At 39.1% G+C, this 20,012-nt stretch overlaps 2 protein-coding genes across 10 annotated transcripts in view; one reads left to right on the forward strand and one right to left on the reverse strand.

The window, feature by feature from the left end:
* MYO6 (myosin VI) overlaps positions 1–7,863 on the forward strand; it is a 449,562-nt gene extending 441,699 nt beyond the window's left edge. For 5 of the 9 annotated variants that reach the window (XM_063916839.1, XM_063916842.1, XM_063916844.1 and 2 more), the window contains 3 exons: positions 1,046–1,072; positions 5,768–5,986; positions 6,420–7,863. In XM_063916839.1, coding sequence (XP_063772909.1) covers positions 1,046–1,072; positions 5,768–5,986; positions 6,420–6,619 — 446 coding nt within the window. In that variant the 3' untranslated portion in view covers positions 6,620–7,863. Of the gene's footprint in view, positions 1–1,045; positions 1,120–5,767; positions 5,987–6,419 lie in introns of all 9 variants that reach the window. The other 4 variants (XM_063916841.1, XM_063916843.1, XM_063916846.1 and 1 more) reach the window with 2 other exon arrangements.
* Positions 7,864–10,155: 2,292 nt separating this feature from the next.
* The window catches only part of IMPG1 (interphotoreceptor matrix proteoglycan 1), a 511,490-nt gene continuing 501,633 nt past the window's right edge, over positions 10,156–20,012 (reverse strand). The window contains exon 16 of the mRNA XM_063916848.1: positions 10,156–11,166. The gene's annotated coding sequence lies outside the window, so the exon portion shown is untranslated. The remainder of the gene's footprint in view (positions 11,167–20,012) is intronic.

Raw genomic sequence — 20,012 nt, forward strand, 5'->3', positions numbered from 1 at the left:
TATATGTGCTAGGTCTTGGAATCTCACTCTGAGTCAGCCTTTTGCTGATCGTGTTGTTCTACAAGTAAACAGCCAAAATCAATTTCTATACAAAATACTTAGGGGGACATTTACTAAGCAGTGATAAGAGCGGAGAAGTGAGCCAGTGGAGTAGTTGCTCCATCAATCAATCAGCAGCTCTGTATAATTTTATAGTATGCAATTTATACATGTTACTTCGGTGCTGATTGGTTGCTATGGGCAACTACTCAACTGGCTCACTTCTCCGCTCTTATCACTGCTTAGTAAATGTCCCCCTTAATCCTTGAGGATAATACTGTTCTAATTTCTGTTAGCCACTGCTTCAAATGCTGTGTGCCCCTCATATAAATACATTTCATCAGTAACTGCTGTGTAAGAGAACGTTCACACGTTATTCTTCAGACACAATGCAGAAATGAAACCTTCTTTCAATCCTTTAATTTTGTACAGACAGCTATTAATAATAAAATACTTCAGACATGATGGGCAGAATTGTATCACTTGCTCAGTGCTAACATACAATTTAGTAAGCAGTTTTGGCCTCGGTTCCATTTTGCTGACATGCACGTGCTTATTAGCGCAGGGATCAGGTGGTCCAGGCGCATTACAAGAGACATCGCATGGGCTGAATACTATCTGGAAATAGCTAGCTGTAGTCATCGCATGGGCTGAATACTATCTGGAAATAGCTAGCTGTAGTCATCGCGTGGGCTGAATACTATATGTAGTCATAGCTAGCTGTAGTCATCGCATGGGCTGAATACTATCTGGAAATAGCTAGCTTTAGTATCCCTGCTGTGTTAGGTTTCTGTAGAGACAAAATAAACTATCCACAATTTACTAACCATACCAAATATTACCTCTTTATTATTGAACATGTTTATAATTAGAACACAGTACAGTATCTATTATTTTTAATTAAGTGATAAGATAGTACACATTTTAATTGTCACTTTATTATCCCTTTAATTGATGACTAAAATATTGCATGTTTTCAATTCCATATGATTGATATTTTTTACAGACTTTGCTCCTTTTATGAACAACACAAGTAAGTGTGGAGATGGTAAACAGACTAACCTGAAGGAAGAGGGAAAGGTGCTTCAGCTTCATTCTACTAACAAACATGTTCTTTGCTACAGTTGTGGAAACAAAGAAAAACTTTACGATTTTCATTACTTTGCAGCTAAATAATTATAAACAAGATAATGGGGGGTATCCAATTAGCCTTGATAACCCATTTCCCCCTTCTTCTTTTTTTGCGGCTCCCAGTATCACAGCTATCCAATTACTCGCATGTAATAATTCTCCATACGGTTTTCTCTTCACCTATTCTGAGCAGGTGAAAAGTTGGGGAAAATCCCTATTTTTGGATAAAAATATTGGGACTTGTTTCAGAACCTCTTGGTTTTTAATTACTTTTAATTAGCCAATAATAAGATGTCCGTTTTGGGGTGAAAAAGTGCAACGTGATGGAAATTGGGGTACAGTATAAGGTACAGGACAGGTATATAGGGGTGCTTTATGAGTGGGACAAGTGTTTTTAGGCTTGCAGGAGTAATTGGTCATTTTTGCATGGTTTTTACAGGTGCCTTTAATTGACCCAAATATATACTTACTCACATTTTCGTGTACCCCAAATTTAATGAGAACATTTATTTTACACAAAAAGCTTGCTTATCATTTTTCAAGTGTTTTTAAAAAATACATATTGCAGCAATTTAACACTTTTTAAACCCCCAAAACCTTTTTAATATGCCCTCTAATATATGTTTATTTTGTTTTCCTATGTCACTTTGGCATTTTTGTGGGTACAGGCTGATTTCCCCATGTTTACCTGCATCTTTCTCTGGTTAACACGTAACAGGTCTCCTGTTTTCACGATTTTATAATAGGTTAGGTCAAAAAACGGGAACGCGCATACCCGCGATAATCCGTTTTTGCAGGCAATAGGTGCGATCATTTTACCCGCTATATTGTATCGCGGCTAATTGGATAACCCCATTTATGTGAAAAGGTTGGAAATTGAGAAACATAACTGTAGCAAAGTGCTTTAATGAGTGAAAGGCAATAACAAAGCGGTGTAATACAGTACAAAGCTCTAACAAACGGTTGGTTGGTACATTGGGATACACTTTGTGTCATGCTTCGAAAACATTGCTGCTGGTGTATTTGAAACATAAGTAGACAAGAGCTCGGTTTTGTTTGTTATTAACCGTTCACACTGATTACATTTGCATTTTCTTGTCAGTGTTTAAATTATTTTTCTTTACAACTTATTTTTAAAAATGTTTGTTTATAGGCAGTGGCATAAGATTTGTCCTGGACGCAATATTCTTTCACTGTCTGAATAAACACAGATATTATGTCACAGTTTTGAGACAGAAGCATGCACAATGTTTTCACAGCTCATGATCGCTGATGAATGTATCTTAATTCCTTCAAAAACTGCGAGAAGCTCTTCTGGGTACCACACTTCAACACAAAAGTGGAAATGGGTCTGCATCTTATTTTGCTTGCTGGTTACAGTTGCTTTATACAGATTTTGTTTTTTTTATAGAGCTTATGGACTAAATAACTACATACTTCAAAGCATGTGTGCCGCTGCCCAGAAAAAAGGGCAAACGTTCTGGGTATGCCTAATTCCTCAGGGACATGCCTAGCACTTAATAGGCGCTAAACGGCCTCCAACTTCTGTCACCTTTCCTAGAAGCACCCTGTCTCACTATGGTGAGCTTGGCTATACTCCAAAACTTCCTAGAGTCAGGGCATACATGCTGACTATAAGGGCATAAAACTGTGCTCTGAAATCTGCACAATTTGTTACTATGTTGAAGTAACAGTATAGTAACCTAACCCCCTGGCCCTAACCTGCCTGCTTTACTTACGGTCAGGATGCCAGCTGTCAGGATTCCGGAGTCGGCCTCCTGACCCTGTTGGAATTCCGGCGTAGGCATTCTGAAGGTTGTCGGCATTTTGGCATCTGTATTCCAACTGCTGGGATTCCTTCAGCCGCCATCTTAACTGCATCCCATAATTACACCTTTGCTGGTGAAGCTCTGTCTTGCAGACAAACAAATCATGGCATACAGCTTTCATAACGAGCACAGTTCACCTCTCAGGAGTTTTTCTCCATAACTGTAAAAATAAAGCTTGCAATTTTAAGTGGGAAGTTGTCATTTGCAAGTGAACTTTGTTTGTGAGGTGGAAATGACAGATGTGTATACACAGTGTGACTCAGAGTGCTATCTGCTAGGGGAAGATTATCAACCTACATTATGTATGCAGGATGAAGACTGGAGCTTCAAAATGTAAACTTGGATCCCAAAAGAAAAAAGATACTGACTCTGGGGAACTGCCTTTACTAAAATAGTGTCCACAAAAATTCTTGTTATTATCAATATATGTGCAGATGATGAACGATGGGAAGTATGCACTGAATGGATCACAGTCATGGGTCCAGCTATTTACCCATTTGCTTGCACACAATATTGCTTTTGCATCAATTCATAATGTGGCTAAAAATAAACTACATTATAATTAGTAATATATAAATATGGCATTAAAATGTTTTATACATCAATGTAAAGCTGGTAATGCTATTTACAATCCATTTTCTTTTGTGATTGTAGATTTCAGTATCTATGCCACAGCAGCTATTTGTTTAAAATATTTATGGTAATCTACCTTACCAAAGAGAAGACACATGATTACCATGGTCACACCGATATGGATTGTTAACCATAATTATTTTTAATGTGCATATGCTAAGGGAATTGCCTAATAGTTGTGTTGTTTTTAGTTCTTGTCAGCTCTGTTGATATAGGCTCACTGCAGCTAGATTTGCTTAAGTTTATGGTTAAATGTTGAGGTCTTGTCATGTGTTCATGATCTAAGTCTTGTTCATGTACTCTTTTCATGGCATTCCAAGGTAATTCTAAGACAGAGCTGGCCCGGGGCATAGGCCATGTAAATGAACGTATAGAGCGCCATTGCTCCAAGGAGAAGCCCAGCAGACCAGGCAGTGCCCCTTCACGTCACCCAGCACACATTCACATGAAGCACCACCAATAGATGGGACCTCTCAGAAGTTGTGGCGCAGTCGGTGACTGTAACACCTCTGCTAAGAGTGGTCGCGTCAGCTGGTGGCTCCTTAGGGTGAGTCTCCACATTGTCAGTGCCAGTGAAGAGACAAAGGATCCACCAGCAGAACCCTGGCCTCTTGCTAAAGAATGACAACTTTAGCAAATGGTAGCAATAGAAGAGGGCACTAATTAAAATGTTTCCACATTGTTCAGTGCTGACCCTGTGCTAATATAACCCTTTCATACAACAGAAACCATGTCCTTTTACAAATTAACCACTATATTATAAAATTTCCCAATACTTTTTTCTTTTGCCATGTAATCCTATTCTGGTTTTGTAAGTAAAGGAGATTGCTACGAAAACCTGTACAAATGCTGTGGAATCACCACTGTGCTATTCAATATTATCTTTCAGCATTTCTGTAGTATATAGTGCTGGCAAGCCAATGCTAGTGTACTCTCATGGTGTGTGGCATGTTATTCATGGCCAGTCTATTATTGTGTACAATACTGTGTCTGACAATTTTAAATGCATTAAAATCCATTGCTTATATGAATTTTAATATTCTAATACATATCACCATGGATACTGAAAGTGTAAAGCATTTGATCTCCAATGCAAGACATCTTTTTTTTTTTGCAATTCTGAATCTCTTGAAACTTTGTTTTGCAAATCAGTCTATTTTTTTTATTGTTAACATTTACACACAAAAAAACCTCAATACCACAAACTAAACTGTTCCAAAGGTTTAATCTGTGTATAATTGTGCACGATATCCACACAAGACAAAGCCTTCGGGCTTACACAGACACTTTATTTTTTTCTTAACTGATTCATAAATAGTTCTACTTTCCCTCCTGCAGAAACAGAAACCGTTTTCACATATTTTTAAAGGTCTAATTGCGCTTCATATTATTCCAGCCAATATGAAGGGAAAGTACTGAGCCATGTAATGTAATTTCAAGCATCTGAAAAGCACACCTTTTTTGAAACTCAGACTTGAAAGCTTTACAGTGTAATAATAGCACCATATTGCGTGCTCTATAATATTACCTACTCTCTGTTAGAAAGTAATACATATTAAAGGACTCTGCATCATAGGTCTTGTCCTCTTGCTATGAATATGTAGTATCAATAACAATGGGTAATACAAATTACATGCATGCAGTAATATAGAATGTATTCCTATAATTTTTCTATGTAGCATATGCTCTGCATGTTAAGAGGAGGGGGCCTGTGTGCAATCTCTATTCGGGCCCCCTCCTTCTCTCCATTAGGCAGTGACGGTGACTTTGAGAACTAGCTGGTGCATAGGTCTTTAGAAAAATGACGCGGTGGCCATTTACCTGGCAACTTTTCCTAATGAACATGCGCAAAATGCTGGGAAGATGGCCGATGCAGCATTTTGCCGGAGTCTTGCTCACCACCTAGGACTCAGTCACTGTCAGGGTTGCATAAATACAGAGAGGTAAGTATCGAAAAAATGTGTGCGGTGGGGCTCGTGTACACCCACAGACTTCACCCATTATTGATTCACCACTGTCTGTAAGTAATTAAAAGGACTAACAACTGATTGTAGACCATGTGACAAGGATGGAGTTACAGGGAACCAAAAAATGGATCTTGTTAACTACTAAAGGTAACATTTCTCTGTCTGTAGCCCAACAGAACCCAGTGGTGCAACTGCCTGCAAGGCAACAGGAGATTGAAGTCAATCGGCAGCAGCGTTACTTCCGCATTCCATTTATCCGCCCTGCTGACCAGTACAAGGAGCCTCAGAACAAGAAGAAGGGGTGGTGGTATGCACATTTTGATGGTCCATGGATTGCTCGTCAAATGGAACTTCATCCAGACAAGCCGCCCATATTGCTAGTAGCTGGTATGTATTTTATTAGACAACCTCGACCATTATGCGATGGATAGGATAGATGAGGTGGGAATTTGGATGTAAAGAAACTTTCAATTTAGGTGACCTTTTGAAGTTTGATTTTTTTTTTTTCCCATTCCGTGGAAAGTTCTCCTCCAACTTTGCATGAACACGTAATGTACAGTGGGGCAGATGTATTAACCTGGAGAAAGCATAAGGAAGTGATAAACCAGTGATATGTGCAAGGTGATAAATGAACCAGCCAATCTGCTCCAATATGTAAATTACTAGCTAGGATCTGATTGGCTGGTGCGTTATCACCTTGCACATATCACTGGTTTATCACTTCCTTATGCCTCCTCCAGGTTAATACATCTGCCCCAGTATGCTTTAAATGCTTTGCACTTTCTAAAATATTTATTGCATATTGTTTGAACCATTGTAGGCAAAGATGACATGGAGATGTGTGAGCTGAACCTTGAAGAAACTGGCTTAACAAGAAAAAGAGGTGCAGAAATTCTACCCAGACAGTTTGAAGAGATTTGGGAGCGTTGTGGTGGAATCCAGTACTTGAGTAATGCTATTGAAAGCCGACAAGCCCGACCAACTTACGCTACTGCAATGCTACAGAACCTACTTAAGTAGCGGTACAGTTAATGAATTGTTGCACTAAAAAATAGTAGATGTGGTTGATGTAAAGGGAAACTGACCTCTGCCAGTCAGGATCTAAACATTCCATAATCGAGTAGTAGAGAAGTTTTAATATAAAGTGAACAGGTTTTATTAATTGTGGGGATTTATTAATTCATACTTTTTGATGTTTTGATTTAGTAGCTCATTAGTGATGTGGTCTATGGCCCTAGCAGGGTATTTTGTAGTTTTGTTTTTCGATTTTATTTATCATGAATCTCAATTTGTGAGGCCTTACCTTGGATAAATTGTAATGGCTACTTAGACATAAAAATGTTTGGAGCACGATTTTCCAAGCATAGAAAGCTAAGAGCATGGCACAACCTGCTTTTTTTGTAGGACACATACTCTGGCATCTCTTGGTTAAATGCTGGAGAAACCCTTAAATAAAGGTTTACTTAATCAGGGGGGAGGCAGTGTCATTGTACCACACTTAGAGTATACAATAATACCAATTCAACGACTGTTATCACTCAAGAAGCTGTAGCATTGTACGCCTTTTTCCCTTGATAAAATCCTTTGTCAGACATTCACTGTCTGTGCTACAACTTTTATGTCACATTTTAAGGCAGATTAAAACCATCTGATTTTAGAGATTTAAAACAAGCAACCTAATGATTTTAGGAGTTTTTATTTCTATTGCTTAATATGTAATTTAAGGAGAATGTACCTTTGTTCAGATTGGATATCTGTTCTTTAGTCATACAGTATGCTTGTGTAAATGCATATGTGTATGTTTTACTGCACTGAGATTTGGGTTTAGTTTGACCACCAAATATTTAGCTGATCATCTTTTCATAGATTCCTGGTAGATTAACACATGGAGACGAAGAGTGTCCATTTATAACGTGCTGTTACTGCTCTATCTAGTTATTAAACTGACATTCATTGGCAGCCTCTAAACGTTCCATTTCTGGACTGGTTTTTCTAAGATCTTTTTCTAAGTTCTTGATGTCCGCTTCATGTGAACATGAGATGACTATTGTTATTTATAATAGTTTATTTAGATCATTTTTTGATGTCTTCTCTGTTAATAAGAATAAAACTTTATGGTTGTGACTTGAAATTGATCAGTGAAAGTTGACTATTGTCCTGCGTGTGCTATGAAGATGACACCATGCCTTGAAAGCCTGTGTTATGAACTGTCTCAGAAAATGTTATTATAACCTGGTCAAATAAATCAGATTGTTGTTTCATAAGGTTTATAGTAATTTCTTAAGGGGCATTTACACTAGAACTACACATGCGGAGCTCATGTATTTTGTAGGCATATTTTGTTCAGTGGAAAAAAGTACATGTTCACCTACACACATTACAGATGGTCTTTTCATGTGCTGAACCCAGTATTTATGAGAGAGTAGCCTATGTGCTTTATTTACAAAGTGGCAGTTTTTGTAATTCAGCATATCCCCGCAGCTTGGAGGTAAAAATTTGAAATGGCACTTAGTTAGTTTAACACATGCTGGTCTTTTACGCTGATTGCAAGTACAGTTTTAGGCGGGTGTAGTATGGGGAGCCGACCGCCGGCATACCGACAGCGTGGCGAGCGCAAATGAGCCCCTTGCGGGCTCGCTGCGCTCACAACGCTGCGGACACGGTGGCGTGCTATGCGCGCCACGCTATTTTATTCTTCCTCCAGGGGGGTCATGGACCCCCACGAGGGAGAATATCTGTCGGTATGCCGGGTGTCGTGATTCCGGCGCCGGTATACTGTGCGCCGGGATCCCGACATTCGGCATACTGAAGACCACCCTTTTAGGCTGGGGTTGCTTGTAAAGCTTGACTGACTGGGCATGAAGAATGGCTAGTCTGTATTCTTATGCATGCACAGAAAATATAATGAGAAATTATCCCACATTTTTTTTTGTGATAATACATCTTAGACGCAAAGTAATGTAATAGCATGGACAAGCAGCTTCTGCTGATTAAAATGACATGCGGATGTCTATATTCTGTATGTAATTGCGCCTCTATCGGCTTCCAAAATACAGTTGCAGTTACACACAGAATGTGGGCATGCTGCATATCATTTTAATCAACAGAAGCTTCCTGTGCTTCCTGTTACAATACTTTACACCAAAGATGCATTTTTGCATAAAAAACGCAAACAAAGACGCTTGGCGCTACCAAGTCACACGGCACTCACGCGTTGTGTAATGCGACTTGTAGCAAAGATGTAAGAGGACACATCTGTATCAAAGCAAACTCTTCTTACCAAATGTGAAATAAAATATCAATGTATTTCTATATAAAGCAAACTCATACATATACAGTACGTACGTACTAGTTAGGTGCTCACCTAAAAAATGGCATTTGTTGGAATGCGCCTCACAGAGTCCTCAATCATCCAGGAAGAGCATACAGAAGAGGAATTGAGGTATGGCTCTCACCAGTCTTAGTAAATTGGGGAAAATAATAATAAATGGACTGTGATTTATAGGACTATATTAATGAAGCAAATTAAGCCTCTTGCCATCTTGACAAGGTAGTCAGGAAGTAAATCCCTTGTAGAAAGCTGGAAGTGAATGACCTTCTTCTAAAGCCTTAACTGACTTGGACATCGTGGTTTGTTACATGAAGATGTAGCACAAAACAGATTATAGAAGTTGCCACCAGAGTTTAAAAAAAAAAATCCTGTGGGTTCTTCCACTTCCTGTGTTGTATTGAACGGCATAATGACTATTTCCTGTTGTCATTCTGCAATCTACAATCTACCCCTCCTACATTGTGTGTATAGAACTGTTAATGTATGGTATTTTAGGTTAACTGATTTGCTTTACTTTAAATCTTGATAAAGGCATCATTGAGATGCTGAAACTTGGATTGTGAATTGGCTGCCACACTGTGTGAAAGAGTCAGGTGACCTTTACTGTTTGCTTTACTTTATTTTCAACATCCTACCAGTCATAGCAGCAACATTTTATAGGTTTACAAAATAAATTATCTGACAGATAAAGATGATATATTTGGTTTTATCACACAGTTGAGACATTATTGTTCATTCTCAAAACGGTTTGTGTTTCCTCATTAACTTAAGACAAGAGTACTACAACACTTTATGAACCAGACACGTTTCAAAAACATGTATTCCTGTTGTGTATTGCAGTAATTCAAAATCCTCACATCGAAATAATCTGTGTAAGGGTTTTTTTTTTTTGTCATCCGTTAAATAAGTATGTCTTTGGGACCCATTTCTATCAAAACTTAATCTTCATGGTAGATTTTTATTTGTTTTACCTGAAATTGTCTTTTTATAAATGTACTGTATTAGAAAGATAAACAGTTCCCATGGTGTGATATTACTAATGGATGTAATGTCTGAAAAATAATTCAAAAGTATATAACGTGATGAGTCAAATAAAATCTCCGCTCTGTTCATTAAAACCCTCTGTTCTAGGTCTGCAACATATTTTGTTATACCTAAGCTCTTAATGCAAAACTGTAATCATGCATGGTCTTTTAAATGTTAGACATGTAATGCAATTGGGGTTATAATACTTTATTTAAATTTAAGAAATAGCAAATCAGCTGCCACCTTCTATCTCAAAATGTTCTAATCAATGATATAAAGTTACATACAGTAGTTAAATTGAAATACATTTTACACAACTTACAACTAATTACATCTTAAATACTGTGGTGCCTACACATCTTATGGGGCCCATACATCTGCAATGAATTGAGGCAATTCCCGTTTTGCAGATTGGGGTAAAAAAAATCTGCACGGTATGGTGTTCACCAATCGCAGATTCCGACCAAACGCTGATCTGAGTCTGTAAATGAAGTTGGATTTCACCAGCCAATCGGGACTGTAGACTGATAGTGTGTGGTTATCAGCCGATTTGCAAACCATTACTAGTAAATTGATCAGCCTTCAAGATTGGCAGATCTGTATTTGCTGAAAATGATCTGCGAATCACTGAAAAATATTGGCAATGTATTGGTGAAATCAAGAATCGTTTAATCAGGGGAAAATGCTGAATCTTTTTCTGACTGCTGATGTATGGGGCCCCATTAGAGATAATATCTGTGGTTGTCACATTTAGCAGTAGCTCAAACATATTATATATAGACTACTTATTTCACCTGTTTCCATAGAGTAGACTCCAGAGTTTAAATATTACGGCACACATTTTGCTTTATAAACAACTAACAAAACACAAAGCCGGTTTTAAGGGCTCCATTCCCATTGACAGAACAGTAAAACACAAGATAGTGTGATTTATCCAGTCAGACTTGAAGAATATGTTTAATTCATTTTCCAGAGAGCGATGGTTCTTCCACAAATTCTAAAGCCAGTTCAGCGTGTCACTCAAGTAGGATTCCACATTTTGTTGTATATTTCACTTCTCTATCTTCTAATTAATAACAGATGCATAACACTTTCTAAAAGAATGATTCTGCACTTGGAAAGGAAACGAGACACGGTCTTCTATTTGTGTAACTTCTTTTCATCGCCTTATAGAAATGTTCTTTAGACCTTTTATTCTGAAACTTATTATCTGTAAGAATAAATTTGAGATATAAAGAAAGTGTTTGTTAGGAATAAAAATACAAAGTAGCCAGACTTCATTTTATTATGGATGGTCCTGTAAAGAAGCCCTACGAGTTAATGAGACTGTGCTGTTCATATGAATTATGTTATTTCTCATGCAAACTTCAACATACAGTACTGCACAGGTTTGTTTTTTTTAGAATGTTTGAAAGTGGCTTGTCACTTTTGGCTAATATGGTAAACTGGAATTTATCATTAGGCATATTTTGCCAGTAATAATTCTATCTAGTAAATAACAATATGCACTAAATTAGCAGCATTAATAGGTAGTGATAATTTATAATAAAATAATTTCATCTCTATAATTAAAAATTACAGCCATTATATATTTTACAATTTCTCAATCCTTTATCTACAACAATGAAAAGTAATAAAGTTGTGTGTCCCAAACTAAAGGCCCATACACATTAGACGATATCGCTCTGTGAGCGACATCGTCTAACGTTTCCCCCTCCCGGGCCGGCCGGTCGGCGGCCGCCTGTACGCACTGAGCGATATGACCGCTCATATCGCTCAGTGACGTCACGCCCCCGCCAGCCCTGCATGAAGGTCGTGGACGACAGTCCAAATCCTTCATGCATGCCCTACCGACAGCGACGATCGTTGCCGACCCGCGGGGCCGCGCATCGGTCGTCGCTGGCGGCATACACACTTAACGATAAAATGAGCGACGTCGCTCAAGGAGGGGGAAAATGAGCCACGTCGCTCATTTTATCGTTAAGTGTGTACGGACCTTTAGGCAACCTGTAGTTTTTCAGAAGCTGTAAACTAAAATTCCCAACCAGTGACATCATTAGAACTGGAGAATGGGATTTGGGAACCAAGTGGAATCAGTAGTTCTAATATCCTGTCACTGCTGGGTAAGCGCAGTGACAGCCAACAGCTTTGCATCCATCCCACAGTGGTCTATTGACCAGACATTGGCTGCTTCTAGGAAGGAGGGAAGAGCAGGGACAAGCTTGTTAATGCCAAACTTTACCTACACTGAGGAAAGTGAGCAGAGGGTTGGAGCAGAAAAGAGCACAAATCATCCAAAACAGCGAGCTGGCCAGGGGGACAGGGTGACATTTGTCACCCAGACCAGCAAAATTCTGACGATTAGGGACGCAGTCTACTTTACATTTGCATGCCTGGCGACCAAGAAGCAGCTCCATGGTTGCCCTTATTGTGTTGAAGAAACTATCCGAGCAGCAGGGCAGCATGCATTCTCTGTATGCATCGCGTCCACCAGCAAGATTCATTAAAATGCAGTCAGTGGCAGTGACTCACTGTTAATGGGGCCATACTCTGCTGGTATTCTGCTGATTGGTGGTTGACGCTGGACATTTACCAATCACAGCTGTGGGGGGGCTGCACACACTGATTGGTGGATGACAGGTGATTCCCCAATCACTTTGCAGGAAGTGTTCTGGGAAACAGAGGTGGTCTGAAGGAATGGTAAGTGATGTGATTTAAATTAGAAAATAAATTCTATCTACTAACTGTAATTGTGGTAAAATACTGACTATTTTTAATAGCAGAGAGATCATGACTTGAAAAAGGCAACCGGTTTAAAAACATACATATTTTATCAGGAGTCTCAAAGGAACAGCTGAGAGTAGCACTTTATATGCTAACTAGCTGTTCTATCCGTTCTCCGCACGGGAGTTTCTGATTTCCGCGGTTGTAAATATAGATGAGTGTTAAATTTTTTGGCTAAATCTATAGAGATGTATATTTGAGACGTCTTAATGTAATTAAATATTAATCCATGGTTCTTGGCGTTACCCGAGGAGCAAACGTAGCAGATACAGTAAAAGGTGACGGGATCATTTTTGTAGTTTATAAAATTCTACACACTGGAGGTGCAATCCAAATTTTGATCCAATTGTCTGTTTGGGAGTTATCATTCATGCAACGCAAGCCACTCATCGGTAATGACGTCATTTCAACCCCTTGGGGGAGGTTTATTAAAACTCTAATTACGTAGTTTTCCTATTTCCCACCTGCAGAATACCGATGTTACATTTCAGCTTCCTAACATATTGGGAAGTAAGAGAATTAGTGATGAGTCAGTCAGTGAGTGAGGGCTTTCACATTTATATATAGATAGATAGATAGATAGATAGATAGATAGATAGATAGATAGATAGATATACCCAAATATTGCCCTTGCAAATTCCTTGAGAATTAGAGAAAAAGAACACAAATTAATTGTAGACATTTTTTGCTAAATATGTATTTATAGTATTATGCTTGGATGAAAAATGGGGCTAGGATAGCATTTGATCACAGAATTGCAATTACTTCTTTTCATATATCCAGTGAAGCAACACACAAATTTGGAGAATTCAGCTATAGGGCTGGATGTAATTCCGCCTGAGTTCGGTGGCCGTGCAGAATGCTGGCTGAACTCAGGGATGGTTTTGTATTGTAAGTGATTGCCCCTTTAAAAAAACGCCCACGTTACATGGTAACATAGTTGTTAAGGTTGAAAAAAGACAGTTTGTCCTTCGAGTTTAACCTATATTTAATCTAATTAGAGGTTGTATCCTTGGATTTCTTTTCCCGCTAAAAGTTTGTCCAACCCTTTTTTAAACTTATCAATTGAGTCAGCCAAGACAACTTTCTCCGGCAGAGAATTCCATATCTTTACCGTCCTCATTGTGAAGAAACCCTTCTATCACTGGATTTGAAAAGTCCTCTCCTCTAACCTAAGAGGGTGGCCACGTGTTCTGTGTACATATCTCTTGATAAACAGATTGCCTGATAATTCCCTATATTGCCCCTCAATGTATTTATAAATATTAATCATATCTCCTCTTAGGGTGTGTACACACGGTGAGATCCTTGCTATGCCCGATTTTCACTTACGATTTCCCTTGAACTCCCCGGAGCCCAGATAGCACAGATTTTGACTAACTTTTCTTGTGATATGGACTATGTGTGCTTACGATTTTGGTTTATGTGAGTTTTTGGTTTATGCGAGATGTCATTGACATGTGAGATGAACTAGATAGTACACCGATTTAGCAAGGATTGACTTGCCTGCACAGTCTATCTTTTCTTGCGATGCCGACCTGGCGGGACCGCGCATCGGGATCGCAAGGTGACTTTCACCTTGCGATCTGCACTAACTTTTCTTACGATTTTGACTATATAGTTATAATTTAAAGAAAATATATCACCGTGTGTACACACCCTAAGTCACCTCTTTTGTAATGTAAACATATCTAACCTGGTTAGCCTTTCATTGTAGTCCAATGCCTCTATGCCCTTGATCAATTTAGTAGCTCTTCTTTGTACTTTTTCAAATTCCAATATGTCTATTTTATAGTGCGGTGCCCAGAACTGTACACCGTATTCCAAATGTGGCCATACCAATGATTAACTGTATATAGTGGCAGGATTACACTTTCTTCCTTTGTCTCCATTCCCCATTTTATGCATGCTAACCTTATTTGTCTACTTTGCTACTGAGTTCAGCCGGCATCTCGCACGGCCTCCAAACTCGGGCGGCATTACATCCGGCCAATGGAGTATGATTTTTGTTTTTTTATTACTTTCAGGAAGGGATCAGACTGGGGGTACGATTTTTAATGGGGAGAAGAGGAGGTAGCAAATTTGGGATATTATTTAAAATAAGGTGTGGTCAGATCTGGTTTCTAATTTTGAATTAGGATTGAAGAGGAGTTTGATTTTAAATTAGGGAGGACACAGGGATCTGAAATTATACTAATAATAAAAGTAAGGCATTGGGAATTATAATTTATTATTCATTTTTTACATTATCATTTTCCTTTGTAATTATTGGTGTGCATGTATTAGATTATTTGTTCTTAGTGTGTGTAAATAAATAAATATATATATATATTTCAAGTCAGAAATATACATTTTAGATTTTCATATATAGTAATAATTATTTATAATTATTCTTATATCTTTGCAAAATGAATAGCCGTATAACTGAGAATATTAATATCGAAGTAGTATGAATGAAATTATAAAATCTCCAAAACCAGCAAGATCATTGCTTGAACTTTTCTATTGTATATAGGTCACTGTAATGCTCTCTGGATTATATGTCAGTCACTAGAATGGTCCCTGTATAGCATATTGCAAGTGCAGTGCTCCCAGTATTGTAAATCTGTCACTAGTATGGTCTTTGCACTATATTTTGTCCGTTAGAATGGTCTCTGTATAGTAATGTATTTTGGTCACTAGAATGGTCCCTGTATTGTATATCAGTAGTTTAAATGCTTCTTGTAATGTATATTGGTTACTAGAATGTGTCCTGTATTCTATATTGGTTCCTAGCATGCTCCCTATATTGTATATTGGTCACTGGAATTACTTTTGTATAGTGTATTTGTCACTAGAATGGTCCCTCTATTGTATGCCAAGAATTGTACAACTTCACTAGAAAGGACCATGTATTGTTTAATGTTCAATAGAATAGTCCCTGTATTGTATATTAGTCACTAAAATGCTCCCTTTATTGTATACTGGTCATCTCGTATACTCTGTGGATTGCTCTCTGTATTTAATAAAGGTCACTATAATAGCCTTCGGTTTGTCAGACAGGGCTGTTAATTGTATCCGATCATAGGTGTTTTACAGTATATAACAATTCTGTATATTTTTAATTTCCTATATAATCCATGCCCATATTAGACAAACCATGCCCACAGCAGAGTTTTTGTCATGCCCATTTTTCCATCATAGGTTGGTGGGCCACTTGTCTGTTTTTGCCCCCCCAAACCTACCCCCCCCCCCTTCCCGGGCTCTGAAAGTTGCCAGCCAGGCTCTGCACTCAAACGTAAACCTGCAGTTTGCAACTCCTTGGTGCATTACAGATTAACAGAACTTACTTTTCACTCTTACAGTTATAATTGACACTGTGCTTTTTCAACACCTATGTTTCAAGGAAATGAAATGTGCACATGAGCAGGGTCACCACAATGCGGAATGTCAAAGGAGTGACAGAAAGGGCTAGAAACCATGCTTAGTGCTAGATGTAGTAGGCTTCACACTGTAGCAATCGTTTTATATATGCCAATGAGAGAGAAAAAGCATGAGGCAGAATGTTAGCCTTAAGAGTCTATTTGTAGTGCATCCATTTTACTTGAACAAACGAGCATGAATAAGGTGATTCAGCACAAGAAAGCAATTAGTATTCCTCTACGTTTTTATACAGACAGGATTAAAATTATTTAGGAAATGTTTAAAATATATGCCACGACGGAACATCATTAATTGGCATTATAGGTGTGTATAGCACATTTCACTGGGGTGGTGTGCTTAGCAGTTCCAAACATTGTATCTAATGCTCGGAGTGGGGGTCTAGCACTATTTTACCCCCTTCACTATCGTATCCGGATGGTAGGTCGACAGTATTGCTCGACATGGGAAAAAAAGGTCGACACAGTGAAAAGGTCAAAGCATGGGGGAAGATGTTCCCCAAATCTGGCTATAAATAATTAAAAGACACCCATTCTCAATATAAAGGGTCTCCTCCAGCGGCATCTCATACCCTCTTTGATTCGGAAGCTGCCGATACAGCAGTCCACAGTCCCAGCACCTGTATGATTCTGGCAAGCAATGAGCCCTCCGCATGTGTACGAGCAGCGCCCCCTCTTCCAGTTCCAGCATCTGCACAGTGAATCTGGCAGGCTTCAGGACATGCACATCCTATTGGAAGCCCTCTCACTGTTAACCATAGAGCAATATGGCAGTTCCAGGGGGAGTTAATGCCTCTCCCTGGAGTTACCTGTCCTGTGAGAGATTGGCAGGTTGGGCTTTTCATAGAAAGCCACTGCCTGTGCACAGACTGGGGGGTGGTCATGCAGCCCCTAGGTAATAATCCGCCACTGGTCCCCTCTTTCAAATGTTGGGACTCCTTAGTATTTATTTATTGCCTGGTGTGCATCAGACAATGTTACCACACTAGTTGGTAAATGTACGAAGCAGTGATAAAAGTGGAGAAGTTGCCCATGGCACCCAATCAGCTGCTCTGTATAATTTTATAGTATGCAAGTTATAAATGTTACTTCAATGCTGATTGGGTGCCATGGGCAACTTCTCCACTGGCTCACTTCTCCACTCTTATCACTGTTTCATACATTTACCCCTATATGTCTTATCAGTGTCGGACTGGAGCATGAAGGGCCCATCGGGGGTATGCAGTGGTAGGGGCCCATGATTAGAGGTGTGGCCAGCCTCCAAAGGGGGTGTGGCCAGCCACCACAGAGGTTTGGCTAACCATTATAGAGTACCTGGTCTGGACTCCTTGATAATTTATATAGTAATTAATGCGAGTGCATGCATGATAATGTGCCAGATTAATGACAGAAATGTACTGTAGAGAATACATCATAATCCTGTGCAGTATAAGGTAACATATGTATAATATATAATTCAAGTGCACAGTCTAGAACCTGATCCCTAGAGGAGGAGGACCCCCCAGGCAGTGGGGCCTACCGGTGGTTTCCCCTGTGGGCCACTCCGAGCCTGTGTCTTATAAACCTGCATAATGATAGATATGGGTGCCCATATTTGAAATCAGGGAGTCCCCACTTTCAAATGATGTGGCCTGTTAGTACAGTAGCTATTATTTTGTTATTACAAGACATTACCCTGCGCTATGGAAGATAGATGTTTTTCATACATGGGTAAGAGGGAACCGCATGCCCTACCGAGCCCATAATTACATCTGTAAATGTGAAGTCACCTCTGTCTTAAAATTTCAATAAAAAAACACTCCTTTGACTATTTGGGTTACATTTTTTAAGTGTAAAAATGAGTACAAAGCCTACTGGTATTTTCTGAAAATACAGTCTCCTGAAAAAAGAAGGTATAATTGTGTAGGTAATGCATAAAAAAAACAATTGATATTGTTGCGGGAATGTGACTAGCGCAAATGTGAAAAAAATGTCCTTGACACAAAGGTAAGAAGCAGCAAAGGGGTTAATGTAATGTATTGATTAACACAAAAACAAAGTACAAGATACCCACGTAATCATCCATTCCTGGGTTAGGCAGCCATATTGGCTGCACTTACAGGTTGTTGCCAGGATACGCTCTATGTGGAGATGTGATAAACCTTAGGGCAGGCTTTTTCAACCAGTGTGCCGTGGCATGACCAGTTGCAAGGTGTGCCGCAGAGCCAGAGCAGCTTCCTGCACCTTCAGAGTGAACTGTTGGCCCGGGCTCTTCTTAGAGGATCATTCATGCTCCGGCTGTGACCTGTGCCTTGATGAAGCGGCGGTGTGATATCATAGGTCACGGCCGCTGCAACTCACAACCCAGCCAGCCCACCCACCAGCATACACATCTTCAAGTTCCCGCCTGCATCCACAGCTTTCCTTGCTCGCTCACATCTACACCTGTCCGCTGCTCAGTATTCGCAGCAATCCACCATGCACAAGCCCCGCCACTGATGGACAGGGAGGAGGACAGCTGACCGGTAGGGGCTAATATTTGTTTTGTTATTTCTCCTGTGGGGAGCAATAGGATTTATGGGGAGAACAATGTGAATAATCCATGTGGGGAGCAACAGGATTTATGTAAGGCGCAACATGATTTATGTGGGGAGCAATGTGATTTTTTTTTCTGTGTAGGCCAATGTATGTGTGGATTTTTTTATTACTGTGAAGGCCAATATGTGTTTTTGTTTTGTTTTTTCCCGTGGGGGAACGGATAGTGTGCCTTGGCAATTTTAAAATATTGTTCGGTGTGCCGCGAGTAAAAAAAAAAAGGTTGAAAATCACTGCCTTAGGGGAATTTAAAATTCTACAAACAAAAATCCAGATATCCACAGAGCCTTATTGATAATGTACATACAAAGACTATATGAAACACAAAATGTTAATTAGACATTCTGGATGCATAAGTTACTCAATACATTGAACACATGATTCACAGCTTCTGAGACAACTGGAACATACATGCACACTTTATATATAGAGCAGATGAACAGAGAGGTTATGAGACAATTATAACTACTGACAAGTTATGAGTACAGCAGAAAAGAGGTAAAGTGTGGGTGCAAATTTTCTGGAGGTGGTGGGGCTTAAGTAAGGGCTATGGATGGGAGATGGTAGTGTCCATTTATGTATATGGGTGTGTATATGTGTGTGTGTGTGTGTGTGTGTGTGTGTGTGTATATGTGTATGTATGTATATATATATATATATATATATATACACACACATATATATATATATATATATATATACATATACACACACACACTATTTCAAATGTATAATGTTTTATTTAGGACAAAATTCAGGACAAAATATGTGCTATGCTCTTCCTGTTATGTTACTGCTATCACAGTGTGTCCCACCTGTGCACCTCCCATGCAATAGATTTAATACTCCAGTCCACATGCAATGGAGAAATGTACTTTTACACTAGATGTAGCAATCAGTTTATGTGAACTCGGGAGCTGCTTACATTTTAAAGGAGTCCATCCATTTCTGGTGGGTAACTGTACATTAGCTGGGTAGATAAAAATCCTGCGTCCTGGATTGTGGTGAGTGTTGGATGTAAGCACATGGGTGATTCTTGCTAATATAAAGTATTTGGACCTCCAATTATTTCTGTGCACCACCACTGAATACCCAATGTTCAGGATTTAGCAAAAAGGGCTCATTTCTCTCCATCTCTGTCTGGCAATACTTTGAACTTTCAAAGCTTTTATATTAACAAGAATCACACACATATTTACACATTCCCCTCCCATCCTCCACCCCAAGATTGCTCCAATGTTTTGTGATCTACCCCTATATGTTATTTTGTATACATTTC

The sequence above is a fragment of the Pseudophryne corroboree genome, chromosome 4 (assembly GCF_028390025.1).
Source record: "Pseudophryne corroboree isolate aPseCor3 chromosome 4, aPseCor3.hap2, whole genome shotgun sequence".
Classification (NCBI taxonomy): domain Eukaryota; kingdom Metazoa; phylum Chordata; class Amphibia; order Anura; family Myobatrachidae; genus Pseudophryne; species Pseudophryne corroboree.